The 26618-nt window shown below is 39.0% G+C and overlaps 1 protein-coding gene across 1 annotated transcript; it reads right to left on the bottom strand.

Moving 5' to 3' along the window:
- Positions 1–1436: 1436 nt before the first annotated feature.
- Positions 1437–25752, bottom strand: HAVCR1 (hepatitis A virus cellular receptor 1; the record flags this gene model as incomplete). Its single annotated transcript, XM_082835016.1, has 5 exons — positions 1437–1539; positions 12018–12089; positions 16711–16783; positions 23514–23846; positions 25707–25752. The coding sequence occupies 5 exons, from the start codon at positions 25750–25752 to the stop codon at positions 1437–1439; spliced, it is 627 nt and encodes a 208-aa protein (XP_082691142.1).
- Between the last annotated feature and the right edge of the window lie 866 nt (positions 25753–26618).

Genomic DNA, 26618 nt, shown 5'->3' with positions numbered 1-26618 from the left:
ATGCATGTTGTCTTGAATTAAAAAAAAAAAAATCCCTGTAGTTGGAATATAATTTTTTAAACTAGATCAGCTTGGTCCCACTTGTGAAAACTAGTATACAATGTTTAGCAATCTTCTTTGCCCCATAACCTTTATTCAGAGGTCCTGTTAACTTCCCAGAACTCCGCAGAAGTGTCAAAAACATTGCCTTCAAAAACGAGCATCCAGCCCTCATGGACCACTTTGGTGAGAGTAGCTCTGAACACCTCCCAAATAACTCAAGCATGAGTTGTTTCAGGGTTTGCTCAAATTGAAATTAATTTCCAGTCTTGTTAACTATTCATGTAGAAATGCTCCTAGTGATTAAAAATATCCTTACCGTTAGCCTTTCTCTAACTCTTCTGGAAAAACCAAAAATTTAATTGAGCTGTGAAAAAGATATCACACAGGAATTGATTCAATATGAAAAAGACCCTTTATCCTTCCAAAACAATTTTAAAAATCAAAGTGGTTCGAGGACAATTTAGCATTTCGGTTGAAACTGGTAACACTCTCAAACAACACTATTATATTTGCAAACTAGCTTTTCTAAGACAGAAAGCCTCTTTTACTACTCCCTCCCCCTCTTTTTCCCTTTTATTTCCACCCTGCCTCATTCTAAAAATTACATCAGAGAGTCTGCCAGTTGTCTACATAAGTGCCTAGAACTGTGGCACCAATGTAGCAGAAACAGCATAAATCATGTGGCAATTGATTTTCTTCCCCTGTTGTCTCCATGGTCCACTCACTACGCTAGCTTCTTCTAACTGCTAAAATACCCATCCTGGTCCCAGGGAAAGCACTTCTATTTCCAGAGCCCTGAGAAACCAGATCTACCTATAATGGCAAAATCACACTCACATTTTCCCATTGTGTAAATAAAAACCTGTACACTCCCATGATTTGAAACCCTTGGGGGCCCTAAGGAATATAACATTTGAAGTTACTTGATTAAAAAAAAAGACAATCATGAAATGCTTCCAAGTTAAGTCCTTTAAGTCCCAAATTGGATTTGCTGATTTTAAGTGGTATTCAGCTCTTCTTGACAGCTTTGGTAACTGAGGTAGTAGTGTTTATTCTGTCTCCCCAAGGAGAATTCTTGATAGAAAACAGGATTCATAGGGTCTAAAGAGAATGTACAATTCTAAGGAATAAATTTCATGTTTTGGAGAGAGCTCTGCAATGACCAGAAAGATTGAACCAGTTTTAGTATAAAAAATTAGGACAATGTTACAGAGGTTGATGGTACACAGATGAGCTACACTCACTCTACCCAATATCACCGACTGGTTGGAATGCCATGGGAAACTGACGGAAAAATTGTCCTGCTTAATGAAAGGACTCTGGCACAGTGATATCTGGTCACTGTCTTCCACAGTCAAGGGCATAACGCCTTAGAAGGCCACTGGATCCATGACTTAATGAAGGTCATCAATAATGTAGATATTGTCTTCTGCTCGGACAGGCTTCAGAGCTGCATTTTTCAAAGCTCCAATGTGAGAGTCCCTCAACGGAATCACACTACAGAAAGAATAACATGAGTAAGAGAAAAGCAGACCACTTCTCAAGTATGAGCAGTGCATTTGTTTATGTTCAAGTAAGAATGGGTATTTGCATTTCCCAGAACCCCATTCACACAGCCTATGAAATAAATAGAAGCTTTCAGAGTTGTGAATATGAAATTTCAGGAAAGTCTGTTTAATAAGCAGGTAGAAAACCTCAGCAGTAGTTTCAGAAACCTCAGACTGGTCTCCTTCTAGAGTCTCATGTAATAGAATACAAAAATTGAAAATCTAGGGACTTCCCTGATGGTCCAGTGGTAAAGAATCTGCCTTCCAATGCAGGGGACGCAGGTTCAATCCCTGGTCGGGGAACTAGGATTGCACATGCCATGGGGCAACTAAGCCCGTGTGCCAGAACTACTGAGCTTGCAGGCCTCAGTGAGAGAGCCCTCATGCTGCAAACTACAAAGCCCACACACTCTGGAGCCCACGTGCCACAACTAGAGAGAGAAAACCCGTACACCACAACTAGAAAGAAGCCCATGCACTGCAACAAAAGATCCCACATGCCTCAAAGAAGATCCCATGTGCCACAACTAAGACCCGATGCGGCCAAATAAATAAATAAATATTTTTAAAAAAAACAAAGGAAGAAAATCTAAGAAGACAAACATCAGACATCAAATTGAAGTACTAAACCAGTATACATATTCTCAAAGACGGCTAGGAAATGGTTTGGCTAGTGTTTTTCCAACTGTGGACTGTGACCCTTTAGAGAGGGTTATTAAATCTATTTAGTGCTCTATATCCTGTTTTTAAGATAAATATATATAAGTATACAAAATATCAGAGCATACTGGTATAGTAAAATAGTATTGTTTCATCAAAGTGTATACTAGATCATGGAGTCAAAAATCTTACCATGCCTTAATGGTCAAAATTAGAAAGCCATGGGTTAAATGACTTTTATAACACATATGCTCACATATCAATATGAATAGGTCATTTGTGGAGTTTTGATATTGCTACTCTTTTATAATTTGTAGTGTATACAGTTACTACTTTTTATTAGTTAAGCCTGCCCAGAAATGATATGAAATGTACTACATCTTCATTCAGCTCTGATCTTTAAACGGATTAGTCACACATGTGTGGAAACCGTTTAGGTGTCAGCAGCTCAAAATGAATCAATGTGATATAGGTGCACCAAAAATAACTTCATGGGGAAATGCTCAGTTTTGGTTTTGTTTTGCTTTGCTTTGCTGTATTATACAGTATTTCCTACAATGAATATTTTCTTTTCTAATTAGATGACAAAAAGTGAAACTTTAAAAAAACGTTAACAGCAAAAGGACAAAAATAAACTAAAAGGATGCTATCTTTCATGCTTTTCTGCCTGTAGGGAGTATTTTTTTTCTTCCATTCCTGGAAGCAGATAGTCAAAAATTTCTATAAGTATAGGTTTTGGACTCTAAGAGACATAAGACTGAGTCTTTTACCTGCTGTGGGGTGTGACCTTGGATGTTGCTTAACATCTCTAAACCTGTTTTCCAATCTGTAGACTAAGAATAATAATAGTGCCTATGAAGGGTTTACAGGTTCACTGCTGTGAAGGGCATGACTGCAATAATAAAAGCCAATGTTTATGGAACACTTGCAATATGTTTGGCATAGTTCAAGGCATGTTCTGTGGATTGGCTCATATGATTAACTCAGACATAGGAAAGACTATGTAATAACATCCAATGAAAGAGAACTAGGAATAACATCTGGCAGCTTAAGAGGGATGGATTTGGAATCGAAGAAAGACCTGTTTAAAGCCCAAGCTGGACAATCACAGAAAGACAGACAAAATGAAAAGGCAGAGGACCATGTCCCAGATGAAGGAACAAAATAAAACCCCAGAAAAACAACTAAATGAAGTGGAGATAGGCAACCTTCCAGAAAAAGAATTCAGAATAATGATAGTGAAGGTGATCCATGACCTCAGAAAAAGAATGGAGGCAAAGGTCAAGAAGATGCAACAAATGTTTACCAAAGGCCTAGAAGAATTAAAGAACAAACAAACAGAGATGAATAATACAATAATTGTAATGAAAAATACACTAGAAGGAATCAATAGCAGAATAACTGATGCAGAAGAACGGATAAGTGACCTGGAAGACAGAATGATGGAAATCACTGCTGTGGAACAGAATAAAGAAAAAAGAATGAAAATAAATGAAGCCAGCCTAAGAGATTCTCTGGGACAATATTAAATGCAACAGCATTTGGATTATAGGGGTCCCAGAAGGAGAAGAGAGAGAGAAAGGACCAGAGAAAATATTTCAAGAGATTATAGTTGAAAATATCCCTAACATGGGAAAGGAAATAGCCACCCAAGTCCAGGAAGTGCAGCGAGTCCCATACAGGATAAACACAAGGAGAAACACACCAAGATACATAGTAATGAAATTGGCAAAAAGTAAAGACAAAGAAAAATTATTGAAAGCCACAAGGGAAAAACGACAAATAACATACAAGGGAACTCCCATAAGGTTAACAGCTGATTTCTCAACAGAAACTCTACAAGCCAGAAGGGAGTGGCATGATATACTTAAAGCGATGAAAGGGAAAAACCTACAACCAAGATTACTTTACCCAGCAAGGATCTCATTCAGATTTGATGGAGAAATCAAAACCTTTACAGACAAGCAAAAGCTAAGAGAATTCAGCAACACCAAACCAGCTCTACAACAAATGCTAAAGGTACTTCTCTAATTGGGGAACACAAGAGAATGAAAGGACCTACAAAAACAAACTCAAAACAATTAAAAAAATGGTCATAAGAACATACATATTGATAATCATCTTAAATGTGAATGGATTAAATGCTCCAACCAAAAGACACAGGTTCACTGAATGGATACAAAAACAAGACCCATATATATGCTGTCTACAAGAGATCTACTTCAGACCTAGGGACACATACAGACTGAAAGTGAGGGGATGGAAAAAGATATTCCATGCAAATGGAAATCAGAAGAAAGCTGAAAAAAAAAAAAAAAAGAAAGCTGGAGTAGCAATACTCATATCAGATAAAATAGACTTTAAAATAAAGAATGTTACAAGAGACAAGGAAGGACACTACCTAATGATCAAGGGATCAATCCAAGAAGAAGATACAGCAATTATAAATATCTATGTACCCAACATAGGAGCACCTCAATATGTAAGGCAAATGCTGACAGCTATAAAAGAGGAAATTGACAGTAACACAATAATAGTGGGGGACTTTAACACCTCACTTACACCAATGGACAGAACATCCAGACAGAAAATTAATAAGGAAACACAAGCTTTAAATGACACAATAGACCAGATAGATTTAATTGATGTTTATAGGACATTCCATCCAAAAACACCATATTACACTTTCTCCTCAAGTGCACATGGAACATTCTCCAGGATAGATCACATCTTGGGTCACAAATCAAGCCTGGGTAAATTAAAGAAATTGAAATTGTATCAAGCATCTTTTCCAACCACAACACTATGATATTAGAAATAAATTACAGGAAAAAAATGTAAAAAACACAAACACATGGAAGCTAAACAATATGCTACTAAATAACCAAGAGATCACTGAAGAAATCAAAGCAGAAATCAAAAAATACCTAGAGACAAATGACAACAAAAACACGATGATCCAAAATCTATGGGATGCAGCAAAAGCAGTTCTAAGAGGGAAGTTTATAGCAATACAACCCTACCTCAAGAAAAATCTCAAATAAACAATTTAAACTTACACCTAAAGGAACTTGAAAAAGAAGAACAAACAAAACCCCAAGTTAGTAGAAGGAAAGAAATCATAAACATTAGAGCAGAAAAAAATGAAATAGAAACAAAGGAAAAAATAGCAAAGATCAATAAAACTAAAAGCTGGTTCTCTGTGAAGATAAATAAACCTTTAGGCAAACTCATCAAGAAAAAGACTGAAAGGACTGAAATCAATAAAATTAGAAAAGAAAAAGGAGAAGTTACAACAGACACCGCAGAAATACAAATTAGCATAAGAAACTACTACAACAAACTCTATGCCAATAAAATGGATAACTTGGAAGAAATGGACAAATCCTTAGAAAGGTATAACCTTGCAAGACTTAACCTGGAAGAAATAGAAAATATGAACAGACCAATCACAAGTAATGAAATTGAAACTGTGATTAAAAACCTTCCAACAAATAGAAGTCCAGGACCACATGGCTTCACAGGTGAATTCCATCAAACATTTAGAGAAGAGCTAACATCCACCCTTCTCAAACTCCTCCAAAAAATTGCAGAGGAAGGAACACTCACAAACTCATTCTACGAGGCCACCATCACCCTGATACCAAAACCAGACAAAGACACTACAAAAAAAGAAAATTACAGACCAATATCACTGATGAATATAGATGCAAAAAATCCTCAATAAAATACTAGCAAACAGAATGCAACAACACATTAAAAGGATCATACACCATGACCACATGGGATTTATCCCAGGAATGCAAGGATTCTTCAATATATGCAAATCAATCAATGTGATACACCACATTAACAAATTGCAGAATAAGAACCATGTGATCATCTCAATAGACGCAGAAAGAGCTTCTGACAAAATTCCACACCTGTGTATGATAAAAACCCTCTAGAAAGTGGGCATAGAGAGAAGGTACCTCAACACAATAAAGGCCATATACCACAAACCCACAGCAACATCATTCTCAATGGTGAAAAACTGAAAGCATTTCCTCTAAGATCAGGAATAAGACAAGGATGTCCAGTCTCGCCACTATTATTCAACATAGTTTTGGAAGTCTTAGCCACAGCAATCAGAGAAGAAAAAGAAATAAGAGGAATATGAATTGGAAAAGAAGAAGTAAAACTGTCACTGCTGGCAGATGACATGATACTATACATAGAAAATCCTAAAGATGCAAAGTAATCCTTATCAAATTACCAATGGCAATTTTTAAAGAACAAGAAAACTACTAGAGCTAACCAATGAATTTGGTAAAGTTGCAGGATACAAAATTAATGCAAAGAAATCTCTTGCATTCCTATACACTAACCACGAAAGATCAGAAAGAGAAATTAAGGAAACAATCCCATTCACCATTGCAACAAAAAGAATAAAATACCTAGGAATAAACCTGCATAAGAAGGTAAAAGACCTATACTCAGAAAACTGTAAGACATTGATGAAAGAAATCAAAGATGACACAAACAGATGGAGAGATATACCATGTTCTTGGATTGGAAGAATCAATATTGTGAAAATGACTATACTACCCAAAGCAATCTACAGATTCAGTGTAATACTTATCAAATTACCAATGTCATTTTTTACAGAACTAGAACAAAAAATCTTGAAATTTGTATGGAGACACAAAAGACTCCAAATAGCCAAAGCAATCTTGAGGAAAAAAAAACCAAAAAACAGATCTGGAGTCAGACTCCCTGACTTCAGACTATACTACAAAGCTGTAGTAATCAAGACAATATGGTCCTGGCACAAAAACAGAAATTTAGATCAATGGAACAGGATAGAAAGCCCAGAGATAATAAACTCATGCACCTATGGTCAACTAATCTATGACAAAGGAGACAAGGATATACAATGGAGAAAAGACTGTCTCTTCAATAAGTGGTGCTTGGAAAACTGGACAGCTACATGTAAAAAAATGAAATTAGAACACTCCCTAACACCATACACAAAAATAAACTCAAAATGGATTAGAGACCTAAATGTAAGACCGGACACTATAAAACTCTTAGAGGGAAACATAGGAAGAACATTCTTTGACATAAATCACAGCAAGATCTTTTCTCACCCACCTTCTAGAGTAATGGAAATAAAAACAAAAATAAACAAATGGCACCTAATGAAACTTAAAAGCTTTTGCACAGCAAAAGAAAGTATAAACATGATGAAAAGACAACCCTCAGAATGAGATAAATATTTGCAGACGAATCAACGGACAAAGAATTAATCTCCAAAATATATAAACGGCTCATGTACCTCAATATCTAAAAAACAAACAACCCAATCCAAAAGTGGGCAGAAGACCTAGATAGACATTTCTCCAAAGAAGACATACAGATGGCCAAGAAGTACTTGAAAAGCTGCTCAACATCACTAATTATTAGAGAAATGCAAATCAAAACTACAATGAGGTATCACCTCACACCAGTTAGAACGGCCATCATCAGAAAATCTATATTACCATATGACCCAGCAATCCCACTACTGGGCATATGCCCAGAGAAAACCATCATTCAAAAAGACACGTGCACCCCAATATTCATTGCAGTGCTATTTACAATAGTCAGGTCATGGAAGCAACCTAAATATCCATCGACAGATGAATGGATAAAGAAGATGTGGTACATATAGAGAATGGAATACTACTCAGCCATAAAAAGGAACGAAACTGGGTCATTTGTAGAGACATGGATGGACCTAGAGACTGTCATACAGAGTGAAGTAAGTCAGAAAGAGAAAAACAAATATCGTATATTAATGCATATATGTGGAATCTAGAAAAATGGTATAGATGAACCAGTTTGCAAGGCAGAAATACAGACACAGATGTAGAGAACAAACATATGGACACGAAGGGGGGAAGTGGGGGCGGGGAGGGATGAATTGGGAGATTGGGATTAACATATATTCACCAATATGTATAAAATAGATAACTGATAAGAACCTGCTGTATAGCACAGGGAACTCCACTTCGCTGTACAGTAGAAACGAACACAACATTGTAAAACAACTATATCTCAAAAAAAAAAAGTCCAAGCTGGACCAAATGAAGCAGGCTATTTGGATTTGGAAGTAGGCAGATGTTTCCTACCATTACAGACAGGTGTTTGGGGAAATGACTACATGAATGCATATAAAGAGGATTTCACTTTCCCTGGACAATGGGGTAGATTTGCAAAAAATTCAAGTGCTATGAGGCCCAACAACTAATGTAAAGGAACAGAGCAGGCTGGGCATGTAACAATGGGGATGGTGGGAAGGGTGGGGAGCTGGAAGCACGTGCCTTAGCCTGTGCCTTTGTATGTCTTCAGCCTGGAGTCATCTTCCTCCAGATCTTTGCAGAACTGCCTTCTGCTCCGTTGGGGCTCACTCACATAGCCTATTGCCTTGCTCTGTATTCCCCATGGCATTTCTCTGCAAGTTCTAAAAATACCCTACTTATTCATTTATACGTTTGTCTGTTTTGTCCATCTCTTTGGAATTTAGTAGGCATTCAATAAACACTCAATAAACAAAGCCCTGAATGAAATCAAATAACAGACCAAACAACCCATTCAAATGTCCCATCAAACAAAATCTGCAATTTAGTTCTCTTGCTCTGGCGGTCAGGTTTGAGGTACTGTTTCTGGAGCAGTTCTGGCGCAATTCCAGGGAAATACAGAGATGCTAAAAATATCACTGGAAGGTTGGACGGCAATGGAGGTGTTCTATATACTAGATTTTTCAGGATCCAGAGTATAAAATGGAGAGTTCAGAAGGAAAAGAGAGGGAGAGAGAAATTATCCTTATTTTTACTAGAGTAAGAATATCAAAAAGCATTGACATAAACTTTCAACCTTACCGTAGTAGCTCCACCTTGCTACTCAGGCAAAAATATCCTAAATTGGAGAAGAAGTGAGAGAAAATTAAACATGTAAGACACAGAGTTCATGAGATTTTTTTTCCAAACAAGTATATTATTACTGTTATTACTTTGATATGAACAAAATCTGTACAGACCTCAGAAGCTGAAAAAATTAATCTACAAGAAAATATTTTTAAAAAGAAGGGTAAAAAAACCAATCTGGACCCTTGCCTGATAACTCCAGGTAACTTTTTTTGAATCTGTAGGAGCCAAATAAGCCCCTTAGTGTAAAGTATCTCATGTTTACTAATAGTTTAGTGTATTCACCCACATGTCCCAACTTACTTTAATGCAATTATATTTCACTGTAAAAAAAATGGGGGATTGTGTTTCTTCCATAGGTGACAGGTTTTACACACACGCACAACTGGTGGAAGGAGGCCAGGAGGCCCTGGATGGCTGCCTTGTGAACCCCTTTGTTCTACTCTTAGCCCTGAGATCATGTATCCCTCTCAATGTCCCATTTGCTTCTTCTGTTAAGTGGGTGTTGTAACACCCTCAACAATTTCACCCCCTATAGGGCCAAAACTTGGTCCTTGAGGGAAGGGGGAAAGGAGTGAACACATCTTATATATTACAATGGTTTGCTGCCTTCCAAACCCCAACTCTATCCAATCAACACTTATTTCTCCATATTTAATTTCTCCTATGGAGAATTTAAATATCATGTTTCTCTCTATGGGACAATAATTTTAAGATAAAGAAAAAATAAAAAAAGAACAAAGTAAAGACCAAGGAAGTTATGTGAAATTCAAATCATGTGGTGTGTAGGGCTACAGGCAGTTTGGCTCAAGAAAACTCCCGCAGGCACAGTCCTGAGGTGACTTACTTTTGCTAATCATGAAAACCAAAAATGTGAGCAATGATACCAAGGCAGTGACACAGACTCCAATGTAAACTCCCTTATTGGTGCTCATCCATGGATCTTGCGCCAGCGTCACAAGCTAAGGAAACATCAGCAGACCAAAAAAAAAAAAATCTTCTTAGAATTATGGGTAGAAAACATTTCTGAAAATAATGTACACAGACACACTTATCTTTATTGGCCTTTGGCTAGTTCCGGATCATGAGGGGAAGACCAAATGATTTAAAGTTATAACCATGTGGTGAAATTCTAAGACAATTTAGAATTCAAAATGTATTTGGGGATGGTGGAAATGTTTTATCTCTTGCTTGCGGTGGTATTTACAGAGGTGTATACATTTGTCAGAACTCAAACTGTACACTTCAAATGAGTGTGCTTTATTATATGTAAATTATACCTATTTTAAAAAATTAATAAGCTATTTTCATAAATAATCCTCTTATGATATTAAAAAAGAAAACAATTTTTGTTCCTATATAAGTTGACGTGGTGGTGTTATCTCAAGCTATGTGAATGTGTTCAATTATTAAAATTGGCCCTTGATTACAAAACTTTTTTTTAACTAGAATTCAAGATTCCATCTATGTATTTATAAATGGACTTGAAAGTAGATGCTCATATACATGGCCCTGCTTAACAATTAAAATGTTGCACAACTGGAAAGAAATACAACTTTATTTAAATCTCCTAGTATGGTTCATAAGGGATCATCACCTCCCGGAATAAAACCGAAATACGCCACGCATCATGTTCAGCCCCTTTACATAACTTAACTCTAATCCTAAAGAGGCCCCATGGGGTAGGTATTTTAACAGGAAGGAAGTGAAGATCAGAGAAAAAGATTAAGTCTCAAATCTCTTCCTGCATAAGAGTTTAATCTCTGGAGTCAAAATTCCAGCTCTTTTACTTAGTTGCTGTGTGACCCTAGACATGTTATTTATCCTCTCTGAATCTCTGTTACTCTGTCTGTCAAATGCAGATTAAATAGGGTTCTTGGGAAAGATAATTTAGGTACTTCCTGATCAACACTATGAGGAACACAAAGGATGGTGACTTACAATATGAGCTGTCCTTGCTTAAAGGGGGAACAGCCAGTGTCTTGGGAGGGAAAAGCTGTGTAATTACCTTACTTGTGGGGGGTAAAGGGGTTACATGGAACATGGAGTTACAGGAAGCAGGCTTTGCTTCCATTTTAAAAATATTATGTTACATGAAAACTGCAGTTTCATTTTAGAATGTGCAGCTAAGTATAAAGAAAGGAAAACAAAAATCAACCATAATCCCAACATCCAGAAACAGCCACTATTACCATTTTTCATTACATACTCTTCTAGAATTTTATCCTAGTGTTTTTCTTAACAGAAGCAGTTACTATATTCAATATATACTACAGTATATACACTACACACACACACACACACACACACACACACACACACACATTTTTTGGTCGTGCTGCACGGCATTTGGGATCTTAGCTCCCCAACCAGCACCCGCTTCATTGGAAGCGCAGAGTCTTATTAACCACTGGACCGCCAGGGAAGTCCCTACACTATTTTAAAAGTTAGTTTTTTCATTTAACAATCAACACTGTCTTCTCATGTCAGTAAATGCACTGCAGTGACAACATGTTTAATGGCAATAAGCGGGCATGCTTAACTGACTAAGTAATTAATCCCTTATTATTGAACATTTAGGTTGTTTATAACATTTTCATGAGTACAAATAACAGCAATGAACATCTTTTCCTATACATCTTCACGTATTTGTTCAATTCTCTCCCTAATATGGAGTTCAGGAAGTTGATTTACTGGGTCGAAATATATGCTGCTTGGTTTCAGGATACCTGGGAGACACCTTGACATCTTCAGAGTCAAGACACAAAAAGCCCACGATTTTGCCTGTTGTGAACTTGCTTCTACTTGCTGCTAAACATACCTGTCCTGCCGGTAACTGAGGTAAAGAACAATCTCATCGTTCAGAATGTTTGTTTCTTTTTTCTTAATCCAGCTATAACAATATAACAGTCATTTACGTTGTGGCAGTTCTGCTATTTAACAGGCATATACAAATTCAGCACATATCCATCAGATCAATCAGGGCCCATACCATAAGAGTTGTTAAAATCTTCAGTATCATTCCTATGTAGTGGTGCTCTCGTTGTCACTAAGGTATGTAACATAAGGCCATTTGACCTCACACTAAATAACCCCACTTGCCTGAGCTTGAATTTCTCTTACAATGGCCATGCTGCAACTTCTCACCAATTGTGATCAGGATGACGCTCATACCTGAAGCTCTTTAGGTTTGTTGCTTCTAAGGATTATTTGCACATGGTCAAAGGAAAGTTGGTTCACCCAAGGGAGCCAAAAGTAAAGGACCTATTGATAAATTCTTCTAACTTAGAAAGATGAGGTTTTGATGAACATTATAAGAATAAAGCCCCTTAGATTTTTCTCAATCTAACTGTGGAAAAAGTATGACAACATCCTACAGAATCACAAATTTTTTCAAGATGTTAGGACCTTAATAAGTCATCATATGGGGAGGTTTATGTATAGAAAGACTCAGAAGTGGCCTCAAAATTTCTATATAGGAGGACAATTGGGTTAGAAAAGGATATTAGGGGGCCTATGTTTAAGCAAGCACACTTTCATTTATGTAATACTTTTAGTTGGGTTGGCCCGCATTCCACCACATCAATTCAAAGCGCGTTACTTCTCTAACGATCACTGAAGCCGTCCTTGGTATGTAACGTTAACGCACGATCCTTGAATTAATTCACTCATTTTTTCTAATTTTCTGGGCAGGAGAAAGTCTGTAGTGTGTGTGTGTGTGTGTGTGTGTGTGTGTGTGTGTGTGTGTGGGGAGAGAGAGTAAAATATCACTTTTCAGCTATTTCTGACAACTAGTGCATCTATATAAACTTTTTAAGTTAATAAAAGCATCCCTATTTAAGAGTCAAATTCTTTTCTTCCTTTATTTGAAATGTGTGGACTAGTCTTACAATAACAATCTCTAAATGTAACTTGCTTCCAGGGAGACATACAAGTGAATCTGGCTAATAAAGTAGGAAGGAATATGCTTACAGTTTGATTGTTATGCCAAAGGGCATCTGGAGACTGGGTCACAGTGCCATACCCATCTGCTCAACAAGAAGGAAAATGAATTAGAAAGACAAAAAGTATTGAATTTTCACTGCAAACACCAAATAAATTCACATTGCCTTCTGGTAATGAATGAAAAGTTGAATAATCATATAGCTAAATGCTGTAGGCTTGCAAGAGTTATACCAAGTTACTAACATTTATTAATTTAACCTGTAAGGTTGTGCTTCTTAAACAGTTTTGTCATGGACCCTTCCAAAATGAACCCTTTTTTTTTCTCTCTGTGGAAAAAAATGCACGTACACAGAAAGTTTACCTACAATTTTAGAGGAGTCATAGTGGCCCATTATCAGAAGTAGGTTAAAAATTGCCACTTAAAGTTATGTAATTAATATTTTCATGACAGCTAAGAAGCTGCCAGTGAGGATGCTCAGAGGCCATTGCACATCCAAAGAGCAGAACCACCCCATTCAAAATAGTTGTTACATTGGTTTTATATTCAAAATGTGTGTGAAATGTACTAAGATATCTGAAATAGGTGGCATCCAACTCCTACATTATATGCCACAGTGCCTAGACATTGTTGCAGAAGTGCTTTAGAAAATACATTATATCAGCCCCAAGGCCAAAGTATCTTATACTACCTAAAACCCCAATATAAAAGGATATCATGCCTTAAAGTTTTGAATATCCAAATTTTAGTAGTGTTTAAAATATCTCGTTTGTCATACAGAACATATACTGTTGGCCCTCCTAAGCAACTATAGGTCAAATACAGGTTTCTTTTTACTGACCACTTTACATCCTTATACCAATTTTTTAAACCCCATTTTATAGATGAGGAAACAGATCTGAAATGGTTAAAGTTTCCAACTCTAGTAAAAGACAATAGCCTCAGCTCATAACCACCACACACATTGCATTCCCATTCGGTGAAAATACTGCAGGTCTTAGGAATTCCCTAACTACTGACAAAGCTATAAAAATGTCACTGTCTGGGCTTCCCTGGTGGCGCAGTAGTTGAGAGTCCGCCTGCCGATGCAGGGGACACGGGTTCGTGCCCCGGTCCAGGAGGATCCCACATGCCGCGGAGCGGCTGGGCCCGTGAGCCATGGCCGCTGAGCCTGCGCGTCCGGAGCCTGTGCTCCGCAACGGGAGAGGCCACAACAGTGAGAGGCCCACGTACCGCAAAAAAAAAAAAAAAAAAAAATGTCACTGTCCAGTGGCAATGAAACTGGACTAACTATATCCCCCCAAATTTTTACACTTTACATTACTGTGTCTACATTTTATTCATTCCGACACTACTTCTTAGAGAGCCAAAGACAATATCTACAGTCTAGGCTCTGTGTATGACTTGTGTTATAACCTTAAGTAAGTACTTCAGGTACAGAATGGGTGATGTTGCAAAAACAGCATAATAAATAAAAACAACATGGACTTGGGTCAGATAAAACTTGACTTCAGTGCTGACAATGTCCCTTGGCAATGTGACCTTGATCAGGTCCTTTGCATATACATTTATGTATGTATGTACGTATATATATATATATTTATATTTCTAGCTGGGGTAACCTTGAACTACTAGCTGTTGATAGCACTTGTCTGTCTCATAAAGTTGTCACATTAGAAGATGCACTAAACACCATATTAGACAAATATCAGCTATTACTATTATGTTATAATGAAAGGAGCAATAGGGGGAGGAACACAGTGCAATGGACTTTCCAAACATCACGTCCTTCCTTCCTCACAAACACGCAAAATGAGGAATGCAACAACTGCCCATGGGCACGCAGCCAGTAACTGGCAGTTGAATTGGAAGCTATCAATCCCCAAAGCAGAACTAAAGAGCCTCCCCAGTCTGGCAATGGCAGTAAGGAAGGTCTGCCCTGAAAGAATTAAATGAGGTAATATATGACAGTTTGCTGGCACATCCATCTGTCAAAAGGTGGGTAGCAGGCCATATGATGCCCAGACTTCCTTCCAGATTAACATTCTTTGCTTTCTGAGGCTTTAACCCACGGAATTCTGACTGGGGCACCGTAAGGATTTGGCTGGAGAGCCTCACAGACACTGACAAGATGGCAGCAGTCACAGAAGTCATGGGGACACAGCTGCTCCAATGTCTGTTCCATTCTGGAAAGCTCTACCCTGATCAGGTTTTAGTGACATATTTTAGAGAACGATTCTCCACTCCTACTTTCTTCTTCCTCATCGCATAAAAGTGTGGGTTGCAGCTGCTCCTACTGCTGTTATTTTGTATTTTAATCTACTTTCACTTTGTTTCTGTGCCCGGAAACAGTTCACGCTAAGGAGTCCACTTTCAAAACCAAATGTCACCATTAGCTAATCCCAAGTGAATTGGTCCCTCTCTGAGTTTCACTTTGGCTCCATTTTAAACTAACCAGCTTGCAGGAATGACTGGCAAAAGGTAGGCCATACTGGGGGTCCACTACAGATTGGCAACTCCTGAGCACGATGAGTCATGTGCACGGGGAGTCTTGCAAAGCTTCACCTTGTTTGGATGTATCACAGGCACAAGGACACATAAGCTAGCTCTGCATTACAAAGGGGTTCTGCATGTGGCACTCCCCAAATTTACCACCATAGGTAACCGAGGTAGCTGGTGAAGATGACAGGACTCAGCATCACCTCTCTCCATCACAGGGAAGACAGGTCAATCTTACATCTCAAAAGAATATGTACCTACCCAAATTGGGGAGAGTGGGGAAGACTTTTGTTAATTATTAATTAAATTAATATTTAATTCCTTGAGGTCCCTTTAAGGTGACAGTACTGTCCAATGTCTGAGTCTTGGTAATAAGCCTCAAAGCAATGTTCTTGGTACCTTGGCTCCTTCTGCAGTGGGGTGGAATAGCAGAATCTCAGCGGGGCATGCCTCTTTGGTGCCAGTGTCATGTGTCCTCAACCCATCTCAAAGTGTCCATGTGCAATGAAAACAGGCAGAAGGGGAGCCTTCTGGCTCTACATAGCCTCTGGGTCTTAGAGGAAGCATAAACACAGGTGACCAGTTTGGTCCGGACCAGCGTAGTTTGGATTTAATTGTTTTAAGGCTCTGGCCCAAGGGAGTAAGCTCAATACTAAGTCTGAAGTCAAAGCTGGTTCATTTAATTTAGAAAAATACTGATATGCATGTGGATGCTCCCAAATCATATAAGCTGTCTATGCCGCTCAGTTGTATGTATTTCTGGACATTCTAAGTAATAGTCATAATTGCCACTAAATCTATCACTTACCTTTTAACTGTGTCCCAAGATCTTTATCTCAGTTAATCCTTGCAAGAATTCTACAAAATCAGTAACATTCCATCCATTTTACAAAGGATAAAAACTGATTCAAAGAGGGTAAGATGTTTGTTCAAGTCGCATAGCTGACTGGAGTAGCCAGTGTTGGCACTCAAGGCAGATCTGTCTTATTCCAGAATATGTGTTCTTAACAATGTGCCGATGTTCATCAAAATTTGAAAGCTCCCAGGTGTTCAGGAAGGAAACGGAAGTTACCTGTTGAGCAAGAGTGCGATGGGGAGCCGGTTATATTTGTTTCTTGCTGTGTGGTAGGCTGGGTTTCCGCTCTCTGCGTAGGAGAAGATAAAGAAGCTACTGGAATGACAAGAATGGAAGACTGGTGTTCAATTTGTGGAGGAAAATTTCCACCCCCAGGAAAAATAAAAAACAAAACTACAATCAGGAGTTACCCTTTGACTTTCTTAGAAAATATTCAAGGATGGCCTTCAGGCAGTATACTGCCACATAGGTATTTCATTATCATGAATAAATCTGATCTAGAGAATGATCTGGAGAGCTTATCAGTAGACAGAATTATTTCACTTTTTATACTCCTAGGATCCCCCTGAAGCCTACAACAGTGCATCTTATGTAGGACACCCAATTAAACTTTTATTCATACCAATGACGTTGCACTTTTGTGGATCAGGGCCTTGAGGTGGGCACTAATCCACTCTCCCCGCTTCACAAGAACCCCAATCTGGTTTTCCTCACCTTATTCAAGTTCCTAATTATCCATCCGCACATCTTTCCAGGGAGATGCACACACTGACCAGCATGGAAAACATACTGAGAATATTTAATTCCTTGAGGTCCCTTTAAGGTGACAGTACTGTCCAATGTCTGAGTTTTGGTAATGAGCCTCAAAGCAATGTTCCTGGTACCTTGGTTCCTTTTGCAGTTGTGTTTTGGTCACTCTTTTTTTTTTTTTTTTTTTTTTTTTGCGATACGCAGGCCTCTCGCTGTTGTGGCCTTTCCCATTGCGGAGTACAGGCTCCGGACATGCAGGCTCAGCGGCCATGGCTCATGGGCCCAGCCGCTCCGCCGCATGTGGGATCTTCCCGGACCGGGGCACGAACCCGTGTCCCCTGCATCGGCAGGCGGACCCTCAACCACTGCGCCACCAGGGAAGCCTCCGGTCACACTTTTTATAAGACTGATTTCCTGTGTTATCTGATTCATCTTCCATTTCTCACCAAAAAGCTTCACCAAGAGTTCTCAGGGTTATGTTTCCTTTTCCTTTCTTGAAATCTCTTCTTTATTTTCTATCAGACATTTCACTTTACCTGCAGAGTTGACCACTTGCCTCTTAATAAGATCTTTACATCCCTTCCTCTTAGAGCACCACAGAAAATCAGAGCAAGTTAGTGGTGCTGGCTGGACAAGAGTTCCCAAACCTGGGCTTTCCTCATTGCCTCTCACTGGTCTTTCTATTTCCACTCCCCCACCATGGTCTTCACATTTCAACATCATCTCTTCTCTTGTTTTGAACTGTCTTTTGTTTTTGGTGGGGTTTGTTTGTTTGGTTTTGCTTTCCTCTAATGCTCAAATCTGTAACAGTATGTGGCTCTCTTTAGGAACTATAGGAATTAAGAACAAGATGAATCAGAAAGTCAGATGATCAGCGTCTTCAGTCAACTTAAATCCGTGCAAAAGACCTCTTGAGCTTAACTTCATCTGCTAGTTTGGGTCTTTGTGGTCATCTTTCTTTTCTCCTCTGCTCCTACAACTTTATATCCAACCAGTGCATGAATATTTTAGGCAACTAGCATGGACGGGGCACAGAGCACAGAGAGGGAATGGATGTAAAGATAAATTCCCCTGCCCTGGATCTGCTCCTGTGTTCACCTCCTTTCTATACTGTAAAGTTCAACTCTAAACCCAAACTCTTTAGGAAACTATCAGGATGCCTATAAGACTCAACTAATACTATCCCCCAGGAGGTCACATAAACCAACACTTTGCTTCTGAAACTCTGCTTTAAACAAAGGCCGTAACTTACACATGTTCACCGAACAAGGAGCACTAAGCCATCCGCCTCTGCAGGCACAAACTATTAAGAAGCTAAATCAACATTGAGAAAGTCAACAGACACTCTAGTGTGTTCACTGCCTGGAACAAAACTATTTTTCTTACAAAGTTTTATGGCTCTAAAATCCCAGTTTTAACCTAAAGACGTCTCTTTAAAACTCAGTTCAAAGTCCAATCCTTCAGATCCCTCCTGGTTGAATATAGACACGGTTCAACGGGAATGAAGGGAAATCGATATGTTCCATCAGACTTTTTCGGCTAAAAGGTTGTGACATTTGTGTTATTCCTCAGGATCCAGAGCCACTTTCAAGTGCCAAAGGGTTGTGGAGGCTTTGAGAACCTCCACTAAAAAGTTACATTTTTAATCCAAAAAATAGAAAGTTTGAACCTAAACATGTCCTCAGAATGGCAAGCTATTTCCCCAGCTTTAAGTCAAATTATTCTCCACTTGTATTAACCTAAACTTTAATCTAACATAAAGTTGAACTATGAACTATGTAGCCAGAATTGAAAAAACAAACCTGTGCACTCTAAATCCCATAAGTCCTTAAATCTGATGTTTACTTTGTCATCAGCATAAATAGCATTACTCTGCTACATAAATAAATTAAAGGATGCCAGAAGCAAAACTGTGTAAGTCACTGACACCCTGAAAAGACAGGGTAATTGTATGAAGGCTTTTCCAGTGAGAATGCCAGATCAGGACAAATTCATCCAAACATAAGCTCTATGTTCATAATAGAAGGCAGCAAAGGCCCAACATTCAAATTAAAGGGGACAATCTTGACTCAACCATTTTCTATTCGTATGACTGTCAACACTGAACTTAGACTCTGTGCCTCGGACCTCACAAATGTAAAATAGGATTGAATCACACCTACAAGGCATAGGATTGTCATAAGAATGAAGTGGCTTAATACTTGTAAAGCAGTTAGCATGGTTCTAGAGTAAACATGAACTTCACTGAAATCTTATCCTCAAGTGTTGGGTGAGACTTCAGAATGGATTAAATGATCTCTATTCAGAGCTCCTTGTAAGGACAGGATCTCATTCACCTGACCTTATTCTGGCATTCCCTATTTTTCCTCATAAGTCTGTGTTCAACTGGGCCAAATCCCCACCATCCTCCTTAGATGTCCAAGATCAGTGGTCTGGCTTTTTTATTTCTTTTTTTTTTTTTTTTTTTTTTTTTGCTATTAATGAATTCCTTTGAGAATCTGATAAAAAGCTATAGGGTCTCCTCACTCTGAAGATGCTTATACATACAAAAGGTGAATATAACATGGGACGGAGGTTCACAGATTCTGTGAAGCCAGGTTTGGAAGCCTGTTCAAATCCTTACCCCAGATTGCACTTCTGCCTTAACACAACACCCTGGATAGTCTATATCCTCCCTTTTAAAGCCTTCTGGGCTCAGAAGCACATCTGTTTACCTGGCTGGAGGTTCTCTGTGGGTGCTGGCACTGGAAGAGAAGAGGTAGAGGCCCTCATTGTTGTTGGAGCAGTGGTGACCATCATTGTTGGTAGAGCAGTAGTGGTCGTCATTGGTGGTGGAGTAGTAGTACTGGTAGTTGGTGGTGTAGTAGTAGTAGTGGTAGTTGGTGGAGTAGTAATGGTGATCGTTGTTGTTGGAGTAGTATTAGTGGTGGTAGTTTGTGGTGGAGCAGTAGTGGTCGTCATTGGTGGTGGAGTAGTAGTGGTGGTAGTTGGTGGAGTGGTAGTAGTAGTAGTCGTGGTAGTTGGTGGAGTAGTAGTAGTGGTGGTCATTGGTGGAGTAATAGTGGTCATTACTGTTGTGGTAGGTGGAGCTAGAAATCAACATGAAAGCAAGGATTCATCAAGGAGCAGGAAACAAGAGTCATGTGCTGGGCCTGTGCACCAACACAACCACTGGGACTGTGCCCAGGCAGAAGTGAGCACTTATCTCCCATGAACTCAGAGTTCTCCTCACTGGTCAACTAGAATATGTGACTGAGGAGGGAGTGAAGACATGTTCACAACAAGGAAACAGCTGCATTGAAAGGAGTATATATGGGGAGGTTTGGAGATAAAAAAAATGACACCTGGGATTTGTATCGAAGCCCTTTGAAAAGACTAGTCCCGCATATCAGATTTATGTATCTTCATAAACGTCCGTGGGGTAGGGAAAAAAGTCTAGAGCCCGAAGCCGTGTTTGTCCTCAGTGGCGTGTGACTAGGACCTAAATAGTAGTTCCCAAGAACCAGAATATTTACCAAACAAATAGCATTCCGTTCAGTCAGTCCTAAGGGTACCCTCCCAACAGACCTGCATCCTAAATGTGGATTAATTCACACCATTAACAAACGCTAGATAACACAGATGCCTTGTGCATTTGGTTTGAAGGTGGACTAGACCTTTTAAGGTTCCTTCCTTCCTAAGGGATAATAACAAAAGGTAATGACTTTGTCTCTTTCCAGAGTCAGAAATGGTATAGGACTCCAAACCACTTACTGAAGTCCTCAGAGCTACCCAGAGAAAGAACTGCAACTAGGATTAACCCAAAACACAGTGCCTGGCACAAAAGCAGAAATTGTAGGATTGAATCAAGAATGTGTACTTTTTTCTCACCAGGCATCTTTTTTGCCCACAAGAAGTATTCTTAAATTTCAACTCTACTAACTATAAATTAGAAGCTCAAATCTCTTGAATAGGAGACAATTGGTGTGAAAACTCTTTTGAGGGATTGACGTCAATTTAGTTTGGAAACTAACTAATTTTTGCCTTAAAGAAGAAAAACGTTTTTTTCAACAAATATTTATGAGTGTCTATTATGTACAAGGCATTAGTAAATGTTTTAGGCTTTGGGGGTCCTGTGATCTCAGTGGTAATTGCTCAACTCTGTCAGTGTGAAAACAGCCATAGACAGTATATAAACTAATGGGTGTGGCTGTGTTCCAATAAAACTTTATTTATAAAACTGTTGGTGAGCCTGTTTTATAATCTGATCTGGTCCTAGGGCTACAGTTTGCTGACCCTGCTCTAACAGTGTAGTTAGAGGTTTTTAAGAAGAGTGCAATCCAATCCCCTCCCTTCAGTTTGAAATCAAATCTAGAGAAAAAAGGAAGCAAGCAAAAAAGTCTGATCAAAGGCTATAAAAAGGAAGAAACCTAACTGGCTTGTTTAACTAATGTGTCTTCCTCAGTGGTAAGTATTTTCTGAGGAAGAATCTAGGAAACTAAGGGTAGAGGAGCTGCTGAGGAAGAGCCCTAACAGAAGGTTGAAAAGTAAGCTGATTCTGTGAAAAGTGCAAGAAAACTTAAGCAAAAAATTGGATTGGAGGCAGAGAGTCACTTTGGCTCAGTTACGGACCCGTTTCCCACTGGACAGAGCAGTGGCTTTGTAAATATTCATCTATTAAAGAATTTCTAAGCACTCTAAAAGTCCCCTACTGGGACCTCCCTGGTGCTGCAGTGGTTAAGAATCCGCCTGCCAATGCAGGGGACAAGGGTTCGAGCCCTGGTCTGGGAAGATCCCACATGCTGCCGAGCAACTAAGCCGGTGTGCTACAACTACTGAGCCTGCACTCTAGAGCCTGAAAGCCACAACTACTGAGCCCGCAAGCCACAACTACTGAAGCCTGCGTGCCTAGAGCCCATGCTCCGCAACAAGAGAAGCTACCGCAATGAGAAGCCCACGCACTGCAATGAAGAGCAGCCCCCGCTCTCTGCAACTAGAGAAAGCCCGTGCGCAGCAACGAAGACCCGACACAGCCAAAAATAAATAAATTAAAACAAAACAAAAAGAAACAAAAAAGTCCCCTACTAATTTCTTTCTCTATCCTTTTTAAAAAGTATTCAGCCATACCAATCAGATAATTTCACAACTCCAAGAATAATCTCTTCTCCACACGTTGCCTCGTCACATGTCTACAGCTCCAGCCTCTTTTGGTGTCTTTAAATTGCGTCCTACATATAGGTTCCCCAGAGTCAGCTATTTGCTGCATCAGAATTGACCTTATTTTACCTGCCTTTATAAAGGACACAAGCCAAGTACAAAAGTTGGGAGATTGCTATATCAAGTTCATTTAAATCAAAAAAGAGTCATAGCTTATGAAGGTCACAGGTATTGGATTCTGTTGTCAATAGAAGACTTTAGTGGGAGAAGATTCATTAGGAAAGAGCATCAGAAACCAGGAAATCCTGGAGAACCTGCTCCTTTCATCAAATGGCAAGAAAAATTAGGATGTCTACATCAAGATGGAAAAATGTAAACTTCCCAGATTTTTGGATTTTATGAAATTCTTAAAAGCAACAGGTGAACGTTATTGAGATGCAAATGTTTTCATACTGCAATAAAGCCATTTTATTTTTTCAACAGTCAATTTAGTGATATGGTGTGAAATATGCTTCAAAAAATCCAAGACAGGACAGAGGGAGGGGGTGAAACTATATAGGCTTATACAATGTATATGCAACAAGACTGAATTGATGATTGTTAAAGCTAAATGATACATCTACTTGACAGGACCTTATATTACCTATTTTGTATGTATGAATTCTCTATAAGTCTTAAAATGTTAAGACAGGACACTTGAGAATTCTTCTAAGACATAACCTCAGAGAAAAGGGCAGTTCTTCAAGTGGAATAAATTTACCTCCATAAAAATGTTCACTATATTTCACTGTGGAACAGTGAATGCTTTTTCATGAACCAACTAGCATTTCTGAAGCACTGCTTTAGCAGATAGTTTGCTGACTGGGAAGATCTCTAGACTATGGTCTTGAATCAAGGTTAGTCTTTTTTTTTTTAATTAATTTATTTTTTATTTTATTTATTTTTGACTGTGTTGGGTCTTAACACTTCATTCTACACTAATAGAAGTTATTCTATTCCAAAAGTTACTAGAAAACAAGATTATAGGAACCTCCTCTTTCCCTAATAAAGGAAGACAGTTAATATCAAACAGAAAATGCTTATCTCTGGGAACCCACAGGAAGTAATCAAAGGAAGGAAGAAGACAAGCTCACCTGGCTTTATACTCAAGTCTAGGGTGATTTTTATATCATTGAACCACCCTCTCTTCTCAACACGGCAACAATACAAGCCACTGTCAGCCTGGGCTGCATTCTCTATGGTCAAAGACACATCCCCTTCACCAATGTTTCCGTTTAGCTTATAACGTTTGTCCTTCTGAAAGGTGACACTGTATCCATTAGTCCGGATAATGTCACTTCCACAGCGAGTTAAAGGACATGCCCCTTGGCCCCAGCACATGCTCGTGACTTCTCCACCATAGGTGCAGGGTAGCCTGACAGACTGACCCTCCACTCCAGTCACTTGTGGGTAAGACGTTACACCATCTGTAAATAAAGAGAAACCTGAGCATGAGGTCTCAATATTTTAACTTTAATTTCATTCTCATTTTTTTTCTTTATATAGCTTCTTTGGTTTGTAATCATCTGACTATATCTTGAGTTTTAAAATTTAGTATAAGCATTTTTCTATGTTAACATATTCTTTAGCAGCGTTACTATTTACTAGATATATTTGTAGATAAAACATCATATAAACGTTTTTCTGTATTCAGGATTATTTCCTAATAGGAAAAGATTTCCAAGAAAGAAAGTATCAGGATAAAGGGCAGAAATATATTCAGTCTCTTGGTGAATATGACCAAATTTCTTTCCAAAAGGTTTGAAACAAATGATACTCCAGTAATGCATGAGTGTGTGTGTACTTCATCCTGTGTTTGACAGGTATCTGCTTACTTAATAGGTAATACATACATGTGGCTTTTCCTCTCCCCTAGATTCAATCACTGTCTCAGTTGAAATCTGTTTTAAAAAGTCTATTGCATTTAAAGTTTTGATTTTCAATTTTTATTGCAATTTTAAAAATTGCTATTGCAAATAAAGTCACCTCACAACCCCTCTCTTATTTAAAAAAAAAAAAAAGCAGAGCTAATGTTTTACTTAAAGCAGCATTGACTAGAAGGCAGAAGCCTAGTAAACTCTCTAGAAATCAGTTCTTAGAAAAAAGGGTTTATAATAGTTTCAGGAGGAACTGAGGCTTATCATGCTTTACGATCAATCCAAAAAATTTAAGCAGGGATCCTTTCTCGTGAGTTGATGACAGTCCTGCAATGCAGGTGGTAAGGTCCACTTACCCAGGTGAAACCAAAAAATCGGAGAATATTCGATCAAATACTAAATTTTGCCTCTTAAAAACAAATAGGCAGGAAAACTCTCTTCTGTGGCAGTGGCTTAAAAAACCCTGCATTGCCAAATGCAATCTGGGTGGTCCTCGAAAGAAATCTGAGATTCAACAGTTAATCATAGTTAGGACTGAGCTGTGAGTTTGGGAAATGCTCTGGGAATAAAACACTCATTGTTACATAAATTAAGAGTCTATATTTTTCACTGGAATTCTGATAATATTTAATTTTGCTTAATGTCATTTTTGGACTATAAAGGTAATACATGCTAATTATAAAAATTTAAGTTTTAGGAGTATAATTTTAAATGTACTTTCCTCACATTCCCACCTCTAGAGATTGTTTTTAAAACTTAGGATATGTCTATTTCTAAAATTTTTCCCTATCTCACAGAATGTTTTGAATTAACATATTTTTCTTTTTAAATTTTTTTTTTGGCCACACCGGGAGGCATGTGGGATCTTAGTTCCCCAACCAGGGATCAAACCCTCGCCCCCTGCTTTGCAGTCACAGAATCTTAATCACTGGACTGCCAGGAAAGTTAAAATATTTTCTTTTTAAAAGAAATAGTTGCACATGGTTAAAAAAAATCAAACGGCACAAAATGGTACAATAAAGCACTTGTCTCCTTGCCACCCTACCCCCTTTTCTTCTTCCCGTCCCCTTCCACACCGTGATAACAACTGTTACTCTTTGCTACATACACTTGAGTAATTCATGCATACACAACCATCTACCTACTCCTTTTTTTGGTTTCAACACAAATGGCAGCACATGTCATCCTGTACTGCATGGTGCCTTGTTCACCTACCCATAGATTTTGTAATTCTTAGCATTTATGCAATTTCTTTGGTTTAAGGTGTCAGCCTGGTTCTTTGGTCACTAGTTGACCCCATTACCTTCCAACAAACCCCAAGAACACCTACCCTCCCCCACCACACCCACACCCCCACACACACTCCCCCTTCCTCAGCGCTTCCAAAGTACAGCCCACCTATTCACTTACCTGTCAGAAGGAGTATGAGGCCCAGGATGGCTACCCACGGATGCATGATGGTATCGGCCTGAAGGAAACACAGAGCACGCTGGTTGGTGTGCCCCCAAACCAGATGGTATCAGAACGAGTCTTAATTCTCAGATTGCAACTTCTCCTTTCACCCTGATGGGGGGAATCACATAAGACTACCTGCTGGAAACAAGACCATGCAAAGGCTTCAGGTCTGTTGGCTCCAGGTGACTGAGGGCTCTGACCCTTCCAACAGAAAGGCAAAGGTGTCCTCTGAAGCAGTCCCCTCTACCCCAGCTCCTTTCCTATACTTAGAGTCCAAACTGACTCCAGGTGCTGACAGAGGAGATAAGGGAAGGAAACCAGAGGCCGGCTTAGCCAAGGACACCAGAGCAAAGACCAGACTTCCCGTGGCAAAGGTGCACTTACCCTTTGCCTTGAAGATGAGAGTCAGCTGGCCTTCTGGCGAGGGCAGGGGACTTCCTTCCTGCTCTGTGGCCACAATGGCTAGTCTCCAGCCTCAGTCAAATTGTCAAGCGCCCACTGATATGAAAACGCACAACATGAGAGTTCTGAGTTTCAGTTTTCTTTGGGGACTTACTGAGGACCGTCTTTGGCCCAGGAGACTGCCTTTCAGAGAGTTCTGAGGAACCTCTCCCAAGAGACAGAGGTGGAGAGATAAGCATATATATGATTTTGGAGAAGTACAATCAGGCACACATCTCGGTAGAAGGTCGCCGCTGGTCACAAGGAACAGATATCTCAGTTCTAGTGCTTTTCTAAGTACGGGAAGATGAAAGAAATTTGGATTCATAAAATTTTCTCCTGAAAACATCTAACCATCTGAAGGCCTGTTCAACCAGTTTTCCCAGAGCACAGAGTGCCATTCCTGATCACTGCCCCGAACTCCTT

This window comes from Leucopleurus acutus (assembly GCF_964270905.1).
Source record: "Leucopleurus acutus genome assembly, chromosome: 3".
In the NCBI taxonomy this organism is placed as follows: Eukaryota; Metazoa; Chordata; class Mammalia; order Artiodactyla; family Delphinidae; genus Leucopleurus; species Leucopleurus acutus.
Note: the sequence above shows the minus strand (reverse complement) of the source record. Positions and strands in the feature narration are given on the sequence as shown.